Source organism: Rhincodon typus, chromosome 23 (genome assembly GCF_021869965.1).
Source record: "Rhincodon typus isolate 14 chromosome 23, sRhiTyp1.1, whole genome shotgun sequence".
In the NCBI taxonomy this organism is placed as follows: domain Eukaryota; kingdom Metazoa; phylum Chordata; class Chondrichthyes; order Orectolobiformes; family Rhincodontidae; genus Rhincodon; species Rhincodon typus.
The window spans coordinates 39,815,105-39,834,484 of NC_063354.1; the positions used below are offsets into that span (position 1 = coordinate 39,815,105).

Sequence of the window (19,380 nt, forward strand, 5' to 3'; positions counted from 1 at the left end):
TTGTAGTCTCAAAGCCGTTGTCAGTGATTCTCCAGCCTGCTTCTCCGCAGAGTGTAATATTATCTTCACAAACACAATGCACGCAGCATCAGTGATTTGATTTGAGCTTCAACTTTTTACGTGCTATTCTCATTCTTAAAACAAGGAAGAAAAACCTCCTGAGGAAGGATTACTCGACCCGAAACATTCGCTCTGCTATCTCTCCACACATATTGTCAGACCTGCTGAGATGTTCCAGCAATTTCTGTTTTTGTTTTCTTTTTACAGCATCCTCAGTTCTTTCAGTTTTTAAATATGCAGCCTTGTTTGATCAGGACTATTAGAGTAATTGATGTATACTTGGTTACAATTTGTGCTGAACAATTTCTGTGGCTTTGAAAAACTAGTTTAATAAATGTGAAGTCTCATTCCTTCACAGTCAAACTTTGGAATAGGAATTTTTCAAAAAATAATTGAAATTAATTTTACTTTTAATGGTTGTTTGCAGGACTTAACTTCTCCCTTAATCTCCTGTGTATGTTTCAATATTTATTCTGCTCTCTGTAAAATGATTAAAAAGTGAAATAATCACGCCAGAATTTTGCTTCCTGTGAGAAATGTACAATCTTTCTCTCCCTGATGATGATGGCTGAAGCATCTGTTCCCAGAGATAGAAAGAGTGGAGGCAATGGTATGCTTTAGGTTGGGTAGGGTGATGTTGAACTGAAATCCCACTGTTATCCACGAGAATTAAGTTCAAGGTGGGAATTCCACAGTCAGGCCCTGCTGGTCTGCTATCCTTTCCAGACTGTAGGTGACCAATCGCGATCTACTTAAGGATCCACCACTGTTAGGATTAACCATGTTGCACATGAACCTCTCACCATGCAGGCTGACTAAAATCTCAAACCATATGGGCCGCAGCTCGGCTGTGTGTGGGGGGGAGGAACAGCATCTCTCAATCAAAGGAAATCAATGTCTGATCAAACAACACTGATTGGCTGCAGATTGCAAATCTTTGGATCTATTCTTGGAATTATGAAGAAACCATTATAGAATCAAAACATGATATGGCACAGGAGGTCTTTTAGCCCATCTGCCTCTGATAGCTCTTCAATTAATCCCATTCTCTTACTCCTTTTACCATAAGCCTGTCATTTATTTCCAAGATGGCGGTGGAGTAGGACGCCCTCAGCCAGAGCTCACACCCTCTGTCACTTTCATTTCTTTTTCTCTTTCGTATATTTTCATCTTTCTTTCTTCTCAGAGATGTCCTGAACTCCTGGCCTCAGCATGGACTCAGATTCTTGGCCTAAGCAGGGACCCGGTGTGTCAATATGTCGGCCTTGTGACAGGTCTCTCAGCTCAGTGTGACGGTCTCTCGGCTCAGCGTGGCGGTCTCTCAGCTTGGTGTGGCGGTCTCTCGGCTCGGCGTGGTGGTCTCTCAGCTTGGTGTGGCGGTCTCTCGGCTCGGCGTGGCGGTCTCTCGACTCAGTGTGGCGGTCTCTCGGCTCGGCGTGGCCATCTCTCGACTCGGCATGGCGGTCTCTCGGCTCAGCATGGCAGTCTCTCGGCTCAGTGTGGCAGTCTCTCGGCGGCCTTGCAAGGCCTCAGCATACATTTCCGGCTTCAAGTTGATTCCAGAGCAGACTCCAGCCTTGAAGACTTTGAGGTGAAGCCTGGTGTGGTCTAGAGTCAATACTCGGAGCCGACAGGAGGCTAAGTGCTGGTGTGGACTGTTATTCTGAACATTCTATTTCTTTATTTTTCTAATGTATTCCTACGATCTGTAATGCTGGACTTTTTATTTCTTTATTTTTCTAATTGTTTTTCCAAAAGAACCTACACTGAAGAATCTGTACCTAGGTACCTTTGTACCTAAGATGGTGCCATAAATGGTGACTTGTAAACTTTTCACTGCACTCATTTGAGTAACTGTGACGGTAAAGCTTATTCTAATTCTAATTGTATTTTCCTTTAATTATTGACCCACTTCCCTTTTGAATGCTGCTATTATATCTATTTCCTCCAACATTGTAGGCAGCGCATTTGCAGATCATTACAATCAGACCTAGGGAGACAGATCATGGGCCCTGGTTCTTCTGCTGCCTCCCAGCCCCTTACACCAACTCAGCATTCCCCACATCCCCTCCTTTTAACCTTCCACATCTTCAATTAAGTGTCTACTCAATGCATTTTTCATCCTATAGAATCAAATTTTGCAGCACCACTTCATTAGACAATGCAGTCAAGTCATAATGACACTTCCTGTTGTATTTAAGTTGGCCTGTGAACTCACACAGAACATGAATTAGAAGAGTTTGGCTAACACCCTTAATGATCAACCCCCCCATTAAATTGAAAACCACAACATACAACAGAAGCTCTAATTTACTCAACACCACAGAACTTAACTTGGCACAAAACAAGGAGCATAGGTTAGCAACAAGTTTATCTTTCAAAATAACTGGAAGACAATTTTACAAAAAAATCCATCCTAGACGTACCTTCCACTGACAAATGAGGACACGGCTAATAAATTACAATCATGTTTGATTGAGTTGATCTGTCTCTGCATCTTCTCTGTAGCCGTGACACTACATTCTGTGTTCTGTTCTATTACCCCGATGTACTTATGTAGGTTGTGATTTGTCTGGTTAGCACGCAATACAAATACTTTTCGCTGCATCTCGGTACATGTGACAATAACAAATTAAATCCCATCAAGTTTACATGAAGCTTAATCATATAGTTACCAACCTACTCATTGCACCTGAAACCGTAATCCAGATTTGAATTAACAATTGGTGCAGTCTTCATTTCAACAGCATACACTACATTTTCCTATATAGTAGCTCATGAACCTATGTAGCCTTGAGCTAGAGATTCCACATTCATTTCCCGATTTGTTGAGTATTACATTGCTGACACGTTTAGAGTTGTTGCCTCCTCCTTCACCCCCAGGCCATCACTCTTCTGCTCTCCCGCTCCCACCCCCCTCCCCCAGTTGCCACTTTGCACAACAATAGATGGTGACCCCTGAAAATTGCCCAATGCACAACACCCCAGACCCAGACACAGCTCAATGTACTATCCGCCTGAGAACTGAACTCAGTTCAATGCAACCCCTCCCAAGTCCAACTTGTCTCAACCCCAAACAATTCGCCCACTCCTCCACTCACTGGTTCAATGTAAATCATACCCTCACACGGTTCAAATTCAGTGCGCCCTGACATTCTCCTTCCTATCAAAACTCCATCAACAATCTCAATGACTCCCTCACTGCAGTCATTTACCAGAGTTCTCCCCCATTTGCTGCTACGGGCTCACAAATGAACCTATCAGTGGCCTATGTGGGTGAGAAACACCCTGTGATTGGATCAGCATCCTCAAAGATTCTGCCTCACTTGTGTTTGGTGCATGGTTGGGTGAGGGGGCAATGCATCCAAACCTGGATGGTCCTGAAGGCATGGGCCTTACTGGTTGACACTGGGCCCTGATTACAATGTGCTGTGTAAAATTCTTCATATTGCCTCTGGTTCATTTGCCCATCACTTCAAACTGTATCAATTGGTTACAGACCCTTCCTCATCTGTTTCTACTACTACCTGAGATGATCAGCCTGCTGTCCATGCAGTGGTAAGCTGGGAAGGTTCTGACCTTGGTTAGGATATGAACGTAAAAAAAGGAACAAGAGCAGGCTACTCGGCCCTTTGAGCCTGCTCTCCCATTCAATAAGATCACGACTGATTTGACTTTAATCTCAACTCTACATTCCTGCACATCCCCAATAATCTTCCATTCCCTCGATAATCAAGAATCTCTCTACCTCTGCCCTACAAATATTTAAAGGTTCTGCACCCATGGTCTTTTGGGGAAGGGAATTCCGTCAACTCATGTCTCTCTGAGAGAGAAAAAAAAAGTTTCCTCCTCTCTGTCAGTGGGTGCCCCCTTATTTTTAAACTCTGACTCCTAGTTCTAGATTCTTCCACAAGAAGAAATACCCTTTCACCAACCACCCTACTACATCCCCTCAGGAATCAATAGAAACTGCTGGAAGGTAGGCTGTTGGTAACATTACCTTCCAGTAAACGTTCGCCCAACTATTGGCAGGATGAGGCCTAGCATGAGGTTTAACACAGCATGATCTCTCTCAAGAGTCTGTTGTCATGTGATCTCTTATATCACTGAGGACATATACTGCACATCTACATATTGAACGTTAAGCCTTTAAACTGCGGTCAGCTTCTTCAAGTTCCACAAAGAAAGATTTTCTTTGTGTCTCCATTTAACATTCAAACACGGCCACCCTGACTTCTGGTCTTACTTTTCTTGCAATGAGAAGTGTGGCAATCAAGAAAAAAGATGAGGAACTGAGATGGAGTTATTTGCCTCTAATCAATTGGTTCCCCTTCCTGTATCAATGTTGTGAGCATGCACTCTGGTGGTTTTGTTGCTTCCCTCAGTTGGTGAATTATTAATGCCAATTCAGGTATGAATACATTCATTATTTCTTCCCAGGGAAGCTGGAGTTGAGCCAAATAGAACACCAGAGCCTTGCCGATTAAATATTCATTTAGATATGAATGAGTGTTCCCATCAATAGGAGAAAATGACACGATCAAACAGGACTGAGAGCCTGGAATTAGCTAATGGAAAGACCTTGCTGCAAGTTCATGGTCATGATTGACCCCTCTTAACTCCGATATTATTCCTTGAGATCTTTCTGGACAAGAGCTTTCTTCAGGACAGCCTCAACTGAAGGTGCTAATCACAGTCTTCAGTCTAACCTTATGTCTGTCTGCCTCACCCTGAGATGTTGACACTTACTTGGCATGGCCTTAAGGATGCCAGGTACCCTCCAGTAATCTGAATTAAAACTGAGGAACTGAGAATCAGGCAAGACCAAGGGTGGTGGGTTAATGAGAATCAGTGTGAGTTAGGATTCACTCGTTTGGGGAGTCTCGAGTTGGTCATGTGGGCTACGTACCCAGCCCATCATAGCCGAACGAGAGTGGTCAGTGCCTCCATGCTGGAGATGTTTAGCCTGGTCTGATCAAGGACACTGGTGTTGGTGCATCTATCTTCCCAGCGAATTCGCTACTTACGTGTTTACAAGGTGTTAACAATTAAGGTACTAAAAGCATAGTTGAGGATTTCAGCAGCAGATGTGCTGAAACAAGGGCAGAGATGGTTTTAGCAATGGCATGAATATGTGATTGGTGCTCATGTCAAGGTCAAATGTGGCACCAATGCTATCAACCTCCTTGCATAAGCAGTTGTCAGGGAGATCGGTGTGGTCAGCAAACAGTGTTTCCAGCTGGGACTGAGAACTACAGCTGCAGTTTTCCCAATATTCAGCTGAAGGGAATTTTGTGTCACCCAGCAGTGAATGTCACTGAAACTGTTCAAAATTCAGAAACAGAGGAAAGACAGTTCATTGTAAATGGCACAATTTCCAAACAGAACAATGCCCATTTACACAAATCCTTAAAAAAAATGCAGGGTAAATTGATGAGGTGGTTCAAAATAAAGGTTTATGAGTATAGGAATAAAATATAAAACCAAAGTGATCATATTAAGCTTTATAATTCATTGGTTAGGTTTCATTTGGAGTACAGTGGACTAGTCCAGGGACCACACATCAGAAAAGACATGAAAACTTTAGAAATGTTATGGAAGATGTTGATCATGGATCGGGAGCTTCAATTCTGAGGACATGTTGGTAAAGTTGGGACTATTCTCCTTAGAACTAAAGAAGTCTAGAGGTGACCTAATAGATGTTCTGAGGATGGTAAGTTTTGATAGAACTGACATGGCTGAGTTAATGAGTTAAGGACGAGATGAGGAAAACTGTTTCCTATTCAGAGAATTATCAGGACCTGGAACACTGCTTGGTGGAGTTTGCTTTGATACTAATTTTAAGAGGGAGTTGGACAGAGATGTGAAGATGACGAGCCCATAGTTAGTTACCCAGCAAAAAACAGGCCTGTGGGACAAAGGGCATATGATCTTTCAGAGAGCCCAGCACAGGGACAATGGGCTGAATATTCTCCTTTTATACAGATATACTGGAAAATTTATAGAATCTTCCAGAAAAGTAGTCACAAAACATAAATGATACCACACGCAATGTCAGCAGAGAGAAGAATGAAAGAAGAAAGAAGAAAACATTGATGTTTAGTCTTTACTTCAATGCAGTTTATACAATAACCCTCCCACACACTAAATGAGATAAATATCCAGATAATAGTGGTGTTGGTGAAGGGATAAGTATTGGCTAGGATACTAACACAGTATTCTATGGGATGGAAGAACACTTCCAACTTTGTTAGGATGATTTACAAACCCTTCAAATGTGATCTGTTTTTGCTATTCAGTCGATGTTTTTCCTCTCTGTGTGGTATAATTAAATAAATTAGGACATGCTATAGAAGTTGTGAGGGCTCCCAGCAGCAAACTTCACTCAGAATTTCTCAATAATTGTGAATCTCAGAGACTGACTTGCCGGGACATCAGGAGACATTTGTGTGGCAGGACTCGCGCTGTTTCAAGGCTGTGACTCCAGAATGTTGTCAAGATAGTATCGTGTGTTATGGCTATTGCCAGGGCACTCGATGATGTCACTGCATGGAAGAAAGCAATAAATACAATTACCCAATTCTGTCAGCTCTCATTTCGATGAAGACAACTGCAGAATGGCCCTTCATTTTGACGAATATTCCACTGTTTAATAAGCACTGGCACAACATAAATGGAGCAGTGTCAAATCCTGGACATCCACCATCAAAGCTAAAGAAACATGAGTTTTGAAAAAATTCAAATAGGGCTGAAGGTTTTATTTTAGTAAAGGCCACTCCTCCACAAGTCACTACACTGACTGGATGTGGTGAAGGTTTAAATTAAAATACTGATGAGTGCGGATTGTACCATTTAAAACAGTTATGGGGTAAATTCAGTGAGGCCACAAACTCCCCCTGGGTCTGGCTAGGTAAGAACAGCAGTCAGATATCCATCTGCAGCTCTGATCCTTTGAAACCAACCCCTGACTTTGAGCTGTCCTTTGCTGTTTGGAAATTGTTTGCACCTGTTCTCTCCTGCCAAGTGGCCATTTTGCATTTGTGAGCCTAAATATAGAAACATAGAAAGTTATTTCAAGGGCAGGCCATTCGGCCATTTGAACCTGGTCTGCTGTTCAATTCGATCATCGCTCTTCTCCCTCAGTGCCGTTTTCCTGCACCATCCATACTCCACTTTGAGCATTGAGAAACTTATTGACCTCTGTCTTGAACATATTCAAGGATTGAGCCTCCATATCCCTCTGAAGTACAGCATTGCAAAGATTCACCAACCTTTAAATGAAGAAATTCCTCCTCATCTCAGTCCTGAAAGACCTACCTCTTATTTAGAGACCAAGTCCCCCAATTGTAGACCCTCAGAAGAAACACTCTGCCTGTCAAACCTTGTAAAAGCTCTGTATGGTTGAATGACATAGACAATGAGCTATCAACAAGCTGCTTAACCATGAAAAACATCATCGATGAGCTAGGCCCTGGTTTTAATCAATGTGCCATCACTTTTGAGCAATTGAGTTGATATTTCCCAAACACTGGCTCAAGGATACTCAGGGTAATTTCAACACTGAGCTAATATCTGATATCTACAGGCGCAGCCCAAAGACTAAGTATGCACCTTGCTGAACTTAGTGACTCAACTCTTTGGTGAGCAGTTTAATTGCTCTAGGCCTCCTACAATGCCACATTGAAGACTTGCATTGATATAGTGCTTTACAGGCAGCCCTTTCAAAGTGCTGAAGTGTAAGAAACATCAGTTTATACACAGCAAACTCCCACACATAGCAAAGTGACAAGGTCCAGGCAACCTGTTTTACTGATGTTAGTTGAGAGGTAAATACCACTCAGGGAGCCAGGGAGAATGCCATATCTTTTATTTAACTACAGCTACATTGGGATTTTTTGCATCCTATTGAAAAGGTAGGCAGCATCTCAGGTTAACATGAACATCTGAAAAAAGCCCTGAAACAGAAGCTTTCCTGCTCCTCTGATGCTGCCTGGCCTGCGTGTTCATCCAACTCTAAACATTGTTGTCTCATCATCTGAAAAAAAGCATCTCTGATAATGCAGCTTCACTTGGAGAAACTGTTGCAATAGCCATGAACAGAGGTAGTGGAGTTTCATGGTATGTTAATTTCAGCTGACACCTTCAGAGTGCTGAAACTGAGTGTATCTCTGTTCGTAAGCACAACTCCTTGATGCCATCTTGATAAAAGATGAGCCACGTGTAAATAAAAATGTCACAACATCTTCCCTCAAAGATAGCACACATCAGAGGAAATGAAGCCACAAATTTGAAGCCCTCAGTTTACAATGCCCCATTCTCCTCGTAGCTTCCCAATTGTCATTTGGAGAGATTTTGGTTTAATCATCGTGTTATCGAACGTGCAGTTTAGAGGTTTCGGCTACAGCTCCCAAGAACAACATCTGGTGAAATTTAAATTCAATGAGTATATGAAGGATGTAAGGGTACTCTCAGTTAACAATGAATCTATCTTTGATTGTTATAAAACATATCTGGTTCACTAAAGCCCTTAAAGGAAGAAAATCTGCCTCTCTTACCTGTAATGTCTCATGTGGCTATAAACAAATTAGAAAATGGTTGACACTTAATTGCCCGCTGAAAATGGCAAGCAATCTATTCATTTCAGAGGTAATTATGGATGGACAATAAATGATGGCTTTGCATGTGATGCCACATCCAATGAGATAATAAAGAACTATCATGGAACTGGGAATAAAATTATGTGTTTGCACTCTGGCTGCAAACACACAATGCCATGATCTACGCAATACCATATAATAGGTTGGCATTGTCTGGTCTAAAGGTGATAAATGGTTTGTGACTATTAGAATGAGGACTGCAGGAGGAGAGCATCAAATGAGTACTAGGTTGACACTGGTGCCTCATGCATCATCACGAGTTTTGCAGACCTGCGCAAAGTGCCACAAGATGGTGACCCAGAAATGAAGCCGTCAAAGGTATGGTCAAGGCTAAATGATTGAATGATACTCAATCTAGCAGGACAAATGAAGCTGAGGGCCCATAGCAATGGAAAGTATTCCAGATAGTGGACATTACAAAACCACCACCCATTTCAGTGTAAAGCTTGGACTATTAACCCTACACATTCCAGAAGAGATTTACAGAGTTTCACAGGCCACTATGTCGTTGGCTGCTGAACAGATCCTGAAAAGTTAGAGCCATGTCTTAGATATCTCCTGGTGAAGATCATCTTGAAGCACGAGTGTGTGAGATCAAGGCAGCATCTGCTGAGGAGAGCTCTAGCTGCCCTCAAGTCCATTTGGAGGACAAAGCAGGGAGCTGGAAAAGAAAAGAGGAAGTGACTGGATTAGCAACATGGCGGCAATGGAAATCTGAGAGTGAACATAGGTACAAAGCTTGTCATCAATAAAACTTGAATAGATCTCACTACATCAGGACTACTACAAAAAAAAACCTCACCACAACTTGTCAATACAAAGGTTTTCATTACCTTCAATGTGAAGGACAGTTACTAACAAATGAAGCTGGACGAAAGAAGCAAATATCTAACAATGTTCTGCATGCCATTTGGGAGATACAGATGGCTACACATACCATTTTACATCTCCACTGTTCCAGAAGAGTACTAACAAAGACAGCACAACATTGTCAGTGAGCTTCCCAGAGTGGAAGTTATTGAGGATTGCCTGCTACCCCAGCCCATGGATGTGGAGACATAATGGGAGAAACCATTGCAGACCATGATCAGAATTTAGTGCAATTGCTAGAGAGACAGATCCAGTTGGATGAAGCTGAAAGAGAAAAGACGTAATTGAAGATGACTGAACTCAACTACATAGATCAGGTCATGTACTGTCAAACAAATACTTCATCTGGATCTTGACATGGTGAGGGAAGTACCAGAAATGGAGTGAACCAATGGATGTGAAATCAGTGCAATGATCTGTTAGATGTGTGAAATATCCAGCAAAGCTCCTGCTTAATTTGTCACCAGAGTGTAAACATTTACTCAAGTTCAACGTGAAAAATGTAAAGTGGGTGCTCACAGAACAAGAAGATGCTTTCACTCATAACATAAAGCTATCAATAACAAGTCAACATACTTTGGATGTCAGCAATCCAGCAGAGGCACGGTATCTGAAAGACAAACACATAGCTCTGACCAAGCACTCATTATTTGGATGACTCTTTCCACAGAAGGAATACCACTCCAGAAATGGGCAGGTACCAGTCAAACGGATAACAACTTCCAATAGTGTCATTGGAAAATCTGAATACTTTAGAGACAATGGATAAAATGCATATGCAGAGACTGATGAAAGTGGGATAGCTTAGATTGTGCAGTATGTGATCAATTTTCTTTGTCAAGCAGGTAATTGGGTAATTTGGGTAATTTGTAACCGCAAATGGCATACAGCATTTTGTTATTTTCTTACGAAAATGAGGCTGCTTGGTGAAATGCATTTGTACGTAATATACCAGCTGGTTTGTCATAGGTATGGGAACTTCATCCCTGCTATGGTGTTCTTTCACTTAAATCTGTGACAGCCATTAAACAAATCACTTGAAACCTATATCACCTCAGCATAGCTTCTCTGGGAGAGTTCAGTCTAGTTGTCTATCTCTCTCTTTCTCTTAGTCTATGATGTTACATCATCATGTCATAATCCCTTAAGCTCGTGCTGTTAAACCATCCCTCCATACTTTGCAGTGAATGAACATTTATTCACTTCAAATGTGGAAAATGTAGCAACCACTATGTATACAGCAATCTCCCACAAACAGTAATGAAGAAATAATCTGGTTTTTTTAATGCCGATTATGGGATAAATATTGGTCAAGACATTGGGAAGAACTGCGATGAACTTTGAAACAGTGCCATGGAATCTTTTATGTCCACCTGGGAGGACAGACAGCCCTGTCAGACAAAGTCCTCATAATAACAGCTGGGACTTGAGGAAAAATTAAATGTATGGGTCCCACAGACTAACCAAATAACAACCCATCATAAGGGGGAATTTAATTTCTTCCTGATCAGTGACAATGCTGGTGTCAGGGGAATTAGATCAGATGAGAGGGTGGAGGCTGCGGACCACCTCTGGCACCCCAATTAAGTCCATGATTGGGCCTCCTATATGCTCAGCAGTGCTCAGTGGATGGAATATTTATCCCTCATTCCCATCCTGCCGTCTCATCCTCTAACTCCAGGTTCTTTGATGCTGGGGAAGGTCCACTAGTGCCTGATAACATGGAAGACCTTCCTCAAAAAGAGCCACCCAGGGTCTTGCCCACGATCAAGTCAAGCCCATGATCATACTGACCATATATTGCCTCACACACAATGTCCCAGACAAAACATTCATGGTGGCTTAATGGTTGGCACTGCTGCCTCACAACACCAGGGACCCAGGTTTGATTCCACCCTCAAGTGACTGCCTGCGTGGAGTTTGCACATTCTCCCCATGTCTGTGTAGGTTTCCGCCTGGTGCCCTGGTTTCCTCCCCCAGTCCAAAGATGTGTTGGGTGGGTGGACTGGCCATGCTAGATTACCCATAGTGCTCAGGGATGGGTTAGGTGAATTACCTGCAGGAAATGCAGGAATCGGGTAGGGGGATGGGTCTGAGTGGGATGCCCTTCAGAGGATAGGTGTGGACTTGTTGGGATGAATGGCCTATTTCCACGCTGTAGCAGTGATTCGGTATAAATGCTGAGATTTAGCAGAGGTGACTGTAGAGTGGCATATAAGTTGGGAGTAGGTTGCCTTTGGAGTCTGTTATATTGACTCTGGACCCATGGAGTCACCTAGCATCAGGTCAAATGAACATGTTGCAATTACGCCAAACTTGCTAATGTAATTTGTACTTAAACAAATGTCTCTTCTTGTGAAGACTCACCAGTGGTCCATCCTCTACTACTGATAAGGCTCATAGACTCAGCATGAAGATGAGGATTGCTGGCAGAAATCTACTCCAGTTAGGGTGGCATAATGGCTCAGTGGTTAGCACTGCTGCCTCACAGTGCAAGGGACCCAAGTTCAATTCCAGCCTCATCTGTGTGGAGTGTATGTATTCTCTGTGGGTTTTCTCTGGATGCTCCAGTTTCCTCCCACAGTCCAAAAATGTTCAGGCTTGGTGGATTGGCCATGGGAAATGCAGGATCATAGGGATCTGGGAAGGGGGTTGGTCTGGGTGGGGTGCTTTTCAAGGGGTTGGTGTGGACACGATGGGCCAAATGGCCTGTTTCAACTCTGTAGAGATTCTAAGTAGAATCATAGAATCCCCACAGTGTGGAAACAGGCCCTTTGGCCCAACAAACCCACACCGACCCTCAGAGCATCCCACCCAGACACATCCCCCTATAACCCACCTAATCTACACATCCCTGAACACTACGGGCAATTTAGCATGGCCAATCCACCTAGCCTGCACATCTTTGGACTGTGGGAGGAGTGCTAACCGCTGAGCCATTACTCAGAGCCCAAAACAACAACCATCACCTTCTGAAGGGGTTTTAGGGATGGGCAATAAAAGCGGCCGAGTCAGAGATGCTCACCTCCTATGAAACATGTAATGAAAAATAACATTAAGGTTGACAAACCCCCCTGGTGCAGGGATTACCGAGTTTTCTCTCTGGGCCTCTCTGATGGCAACTGGAGCTTTTAATGAGTGCTAACTATTTACAGAGACACCCAAATAAGTATTTGGAGATCTTCCCCCACCCCATTCATGGAGCAGATGGGATTTCTTTTAATATCTTGACTGATAAGACAGCATCTCTGACAGTGTGGCACTCTCTCAGTAACCACTGGAGTGCCAGATACTGAAGGCTAGGCTCAAGCCCTGGAGTGGGTCTTGAACCGATAATCTGTGACCCAGAGGTGAGAAAGTGTTACAATTGAGTGATAGCAGACTCAGTAATTGTACACAAGCTCAGGAACTGGGTGATTTTAGATACAGATTTGTAAGTATTACGAATGGACAATCCAGCTTGAGGCCATGTCGATCTGCTATGTTCTGAAATCCTGGCCGTTGTTTCTCCACATCACGTCTGCCATTTCCAACCTCCACAGATTTCCTTGTGAGCTTTTGTCAGGTTTTATAATATAAGTTCCCTTAGTGATGCCCGGTCTATTTCAATCCTTTCCCATCCTGTGATTTTCTCGTGTAATCTCTTTAACCTGCAGTACGCTATGTCTTACGGCTATTTCATCTCTATAAATTGTGACCACTTCATTTAATGGGATGTGTAAGTGCTCGGTGTGCCTTTGATTATTGCATGTAAGACTCATGAACTGTTCATTCACTTTCCCAGTTTATGGCTCATACAATTTCACACGCCTTGCTCAGTCTAGACAGGGAGGCAAGCAACCAGCTAGCTTGTAGGCTTCTGACCATCCTGCATTGAAATTAATTACCTGAACATGCTGCTTCTCTCTTTGATATGGAAACTCTTCTGTTCAACATCCTGCCAATGATGCCTCTGTGATAGATCCACACACTGCAAATACAAGCCAGCATGTTGTTTTTTCGAGCCAACTATCTCCTCAGTAACCTGGTCTCACACTGTTCTAATGTGATAATAAGACTTATTCTTGTTATACAATCCCCAAGTATATTAGGGATATATATTCCTTTATGGGATGCGGTCATCACTAGTTTAATCAGATTGTTACCCTTCTGTTAATTGCACTTGAGAAGATGGTGATGAGCCTCCTTGGGACCATAGAATTGACACAGTACAGAAGGGGCCATTCAGCCCACCTTGTCCATGCCAACCCAGATGCCCTTTCTAATCCCGCACACAACCTATAGCCCTGCAGCCTATTTTCCTGTGCCAGTCCATGGGCTGTAGGTTGATCTACAATGTTATAAGAGAGGAAATTTCCAGGATTTTGACCCAGTGACACTGAAAGAATGACGATATATTCCCAAGTCAGGATGGTGAGTGGCTTGGAGGGGAACTTGTCGCTGGTGGTGACCCACACATCTGCTGCCCTTGCCCTTCTGGGTGGTAGAGATCACAGGTTTGGAAAGTGCTGTTTCAGGACAGTGCAGTGCTGCAGTGAAACGAAGGCCCTGTTTCAATAATGTGCAGATGAATTTCTGGGCAATAGATGAAAACAGCTCCTGACAAGTTTGACCCAGGATCAGATTGTTACCAGGTTCCATCCATTTCTCAGCTTGATTGGACTGACAAGAGAAACTGAACAAAGCCTTTGCCTCCCAACCCCTACTCCAACGGAAATTGCAAATCAGATTATAGTGGCTTCATCCATCCTGACCTGTACATTTATAGTGGGCTCCCATTTCTTCATTACAGATCTGTCCACTTTACACATGAGGAGCAGGTTAATCTGGTAAAACAGCAAGGGGGTTTGGTCAGGGAGCAGAATCAGAGAGAATAAAAGCCTTAAGCCCACTCAGTCCTGGTTTCCAGCAAGTGGGGGGACAGTAAAGTTTGAGATGATTTAGTTGCTCAGATTGTCCGTAGATTTCATTCGAATTCTCTGTCAATGTGGTGTGCCTTTCCAATGATGAGGGTAACCACAGTTTCAAAAGCAAGGACAAAAACAAAGTTGTTGGAAAAGCTCAGCTGATCTGGCAGTATCTGTGGAGGTAAAAACAGAGTTAATGTTTCGGGTCCGGTGACCCTTCCTCAGAACTTGTTTCAAAGGTCCCTGAGGAAATGTTTCCTTACAACAGAAACCGATTTCCTTTTGTAGTTTCTCAGGGGCATCACTTCCTCTGTTCTTATGGTGGGAACCAATAGAGTAGCCATAAATCAGTGCCTCTCTTTCATCTCAAAGTGGTTTGAAGTTGTGGGGAAACCAAGCTCTGCTATGGCACCAGCTCCTCCCACCTTCCAGCTGCCGATTCTCTGCTGCCTCAGCTGGTAGTTCTTTCCAGGCATTATCTGGAAATGTACCTTTGATAAACTTTGTGAGATGCAGTTGTCAATGGCAGGTATTTAACATTGAAACACAGCAAATAGGAGATGGAGGGGGCCATTCGGCCCTTTGAACCTGCTCCACTCTTCAATATCATCATGGCTGATCATTCAACCCAGTAACCTGTTCCCACTTACTTCCCACACCCTTTGATCCCTTTAGCTCTAAGAAATATGTCTAACTCCTTCTCAAAAGCATTCAATGATTTGGCCCAAACATTTTCTTTGGCAGAGAATTCCACAAGCTCACTACTCTCTGGGTACAGAAATTTCTCCTCATCTCAGACCCAAATGGCCTACCCCATATCCTTAAACTGTGAGCCCCTGCTTCTGGGCTCACCAATCATTGAGAACATCCTTCCTGTGTTTACCCTGTTTAATCCCGTTAGAATTTTATAGGTTCCTGTGAGACCTCTCCCTCATTCTTTCAAACTCCGGAATAAAGTCATAACCGATCCAATCTCTCTTCATAGGTCAGTCCTGCCATCCCAGGAATCAGTCTGGTAAACCTTCATTGTTACTCCCTCTGTAACCAGGGCATCATTACCATGGTTCTGGTGTCACGTGTAGGCCACACCCAGTTCATGGAGTAGATTTCTTTCCCTAAAGGGCATAACTGAGCCAAACAGATTTTTAAACAATAATCAATGAGGTTTAGTGGTCACCATTGCAAAAACTATTCAGATTCAGTTAACACAATTTAAATGGCAGGAGCTGCCCATGGTGGGATTTGACCCTATGACCCCTGAGTATTAACCTAGCTCAGTATGTGACAAAGCCAGTGACATTCCACTGTGCCACCAACTCCTTCTTCCTACAATGTGATAGTGCAGGGCAAAGGGTGATGCATGGGCAAATCAAATGGGATCTATGCAACTCAAGACTCATTCCACTCCAGCAGAATGAGCGGGAAAGCTGAAAATTGTGCGATGAAACTATTTTGGGGGTGATTGTCTGGATGGTGGAGCATTTAGTTAAAGCCTGGGAGAGTCCCAGCAAAAACCAGGACATCCGATTACCATAAGTATGACCAAAAACGATAATACCTTGCCATTCCCACACAAGGTATAATTATCCAGGAATCACAGCAGTAACAGAGCTTATTATACTCCCTGGAGGAAGACATAGACTGGACTTTAGAAGCTGACACAAGCCTACAGCAAATAAAGAGAACGGAAGCAGGAGACAGCTAGATTTTATAACACCACAAGTAACATCTGACTGTTTTATTCAGATTAAACTCCCAGGAGTTGAGAAGGGCTTGCATCAGCTAGATAATTAAGGGCTGAACTGATGATGAGAGGCATGTGAATTTCCTTGCATACATTAGAATGGAGATGGCTAAATTAGCGAGTGCGTCATATGAAAAGCAAGTGATTTGTTACAGCAGTGACTTATTATCATTCAGTTCAACTCAGAAACTGGCATTTTGCCTGCCCCAGGGATTATCTAATAGCAAAATTGCTGTACTCGAGCACTACAGCACACTTCCATCAGTTGTTTCTGGTTGTTCACCCTTAATTAGAAGTCTGTATTCTCAAAGTGTCAACCCTGGAAGTAAGAGGGTCCTTGAGGACATCCCGATGAAATCATCAGATTTATGTCTTTGTTGACTAATTAATATTATTTCTGTCGCTGTACACTTGTACAAAATATATTTTTTGCAGTGACAGCTGTGTTTTCATTTGAGTTGCCCACTGGAAAGAGGAGTTTCTAAGCTTATGTTAAGTTTTCAAGACGTTTCTCATAATATATCCCAAGATTGGCATTGGGACGGTCCACAAGGCGTATTGATATTTGCAAGGAACAGAGGGAAGAGGGAGTGAGGAGGAAGTTGGGTGCGGAATAGTGGTGTTCCCAGCCTGTATCTATATTTGCAGGGGATCTGTGTCAAGGACTATATCTAAATGCGTGTGCTGGGTGTCTCTGAAGTTGTATCAATATTTACAAAGTGCGCGCATGCGTGTGTGTGTGTGTGTGTGTTTGTGTTTGACCATGTATGTGAGCATGTGTGTGAGAGTGTGTGTGAGTGTACTTGTGAGAGTGTGTTTGTGTGTACGTGTATGAGTGAGAGTGTTTGCATGTGTATATGTGTGAGAGAATTTGTGAGAGAGAATGTGCCTGTGAGAGTGAGTGAGTGAATGAATGTGTGTGTGTGAGAGAGAGAGAGAAAGAGAGCATATGTGAGAGAATGTTTGAGTGTGTATGTGACTGTGAGTGAGTGAATGTTTGTGTGTGTGTGAGACAGAACATCTGTGTGAGAGAACGTGCCTGTGTTTGTGTGTGTGTGTGTGTGTGTGTGTGCGGGGTGTATTTGGTGGTGGCAATAGTAGATTGTAGACTGACATTTTTCCTTAAACATGGCCAGCATTTTCAGGTGATCATTGCCCAGAACTGTACCAACATGCATGGGCCCTTAGACTATATCAATACTTGCACAGGCTCTTCAAGAACATTCCAACATCACTTGGGAGTAGATCAGACAGCACATCCCTTTCTTTGTTACAGTTTCAGAAAATGCTAAAATGAGACAAAAAAGAGAGGCAGCTTCACTTCTGTTATGCAGACTTTACTGCAGCTGTGAAAAATTGAATGATTTTGCGAGAAATGACCACACATATGTATACAACAAATAGAAAAGATACACAACAGAGAACAATAGAACACTGGCTTTATTCGATGGGAGTGGAGGATCTCTTCATGGCAAGCACAAAGTGAGTTATAAAAGCTTTTCCCACAAGTTGAGCAACTGAGATATCCCCCACTGTTCTCCTTTCATTTATATCACATCTAGTAATATGGAGAAGGGAAAGGAAATTAGTTTCAGGACTATTAGAAATTAAAGTAAAACAATGCAAGCAGTTAAGCACTTCTATGATGTCAGGATGCTGCTGTTACAACAAAGCAGTAATTGTGATGACATGAAGGAAGTGATAAATCACAATACAATGTGACATTAGACAGCAAAGGCATTCCCTAATAAAAACAACAACTTTCTATGGTACAGTTTTTGAGTGCAAGTGAATCTAAAGGGATTTTAGCCCTGACATTATTCACTTTACTGACACTGCTGTTAATAGATATATATCTATATATCTATTTATATATATATGCATATATGTTAAAAAAAAAAGTTGCTCAGGACCATTGCAAGCAAAAAATAAAGTTAGTCTGCCTCACAAGATGGACATTGCCCTTTTGAAGGTGTGATGAAGCTTTGAGTAAATATTGAGTGAAATCATCCTCAGTCTGTGTCTTCACACTTAGACGTCCACACCCTCCCACGATCAGTCACTCATCAGATGTAGAATACACACATCCCTGACACGACTCCTGGGAGAGATGATGAATGCATGGACTACATCTTTGTCGTCACGTGGATTTGTTGGCACCCTGATTGGTATCTCCTCCTTTCCCACAAGTAGTTCTGTCCTTTGTCCTGATAGCCTCTCCTAGCCTCCTTCATTCCCAGCCAAAGTTCTGCCCTGTCATTTGATAGAAATGGTGGTTGTAAGGCCGGTAGAATTCCCGCAGTTTTTCTATCACTCCTGGGTCAATGTCGGGATGGATCCGGCCTTTCGTTTTGCCAAGGCAGTGAGGTTTGCCATTGCCCTGTGGCTTCTTCAAGCAAGGGAAACCTTTGGTCTCATTGAAGAAGAAATGTTCATCTGTTATCATTCTCTGCAGACCTAGGAAGTCCTGGACTTTTCCCAGCTCTCCGGCTGGATCACTGATCAGCTTTTCCCCACTGACAAAGTGCATCTGAGACAAGGGGAAATACTGGAGCCAGTTCTCCAAATGCTGAGCATAGATCCCAATCCAGATTGGGCTCCATGACGCGTCTATCAGGCCTGTAGTCCTGTTTTTTAAAGTGAGCGTTTCAAATCCAGGGATGCCTGGTGCTTTTGAGATGATCTGGGTGTAGTCTGAAACAGCTCGAGTCACTGGGTCCCGTACAACCACGATCAGCTTGGTGTCCTTAGACATAGCGTGAATACGTCCAGGGGCCTCTGCTGTCACAAAATACCTGGGTGTCTTCTCCATCACAATCTGACCATCAAGTGCTTTGGGCATCAGGTTCCTGCAAAAAATCACAGAAAAATTACTCGTTAAGTGCCCAGTGAGAATCTTACATATGCCTCACCAATCCCCATCCTTAACAAGTCACAAGCAAAGTGATTGCTGAAAACCCTCTGTTTGATAACAACTGTTAGAATTCTACTTGTGTACCTTCCAAACACAAGGTTGAGATACTAAAATCTTCATGAACTCAGCGAAATTAAATCAAGACTGTGTGCGCCACATTTCAACAGGAATTGAATTGAATATGGAAGGCAAAATACCAGTGGGGTGTTGTAAATCTGAACCAGAAAC

General features: G+C 42.9%; 1 protein-coding gene across 1 annotated transcript in view; it reads right to left on the reverse strand.

The window, feature by feature from the left end:
- Positions 1-17,660: 17,660 nt before the first annotated feature.
- LOC109924484 (heparan sulfate glucosamine 3-O-sulfotransferase 3B1-like) overlaps positions 17,661-19,380 on the reverse strand; it is a 141,507-nt gene continuing 139,787 nt past the window's right edge. Inside the window, exon 2 of the mRNA XM_048610861.1 lies at positions 17,661-19,087. Within this exon, the coding sequence (XP_048466818.1) occupies positions 18,469-19,087 (619 nt within the window). The 3' untranslated portion in view covers positions 17,661-18,468. The remainder of the gene's footprint in view (positions 19,088-19,380) is intronic.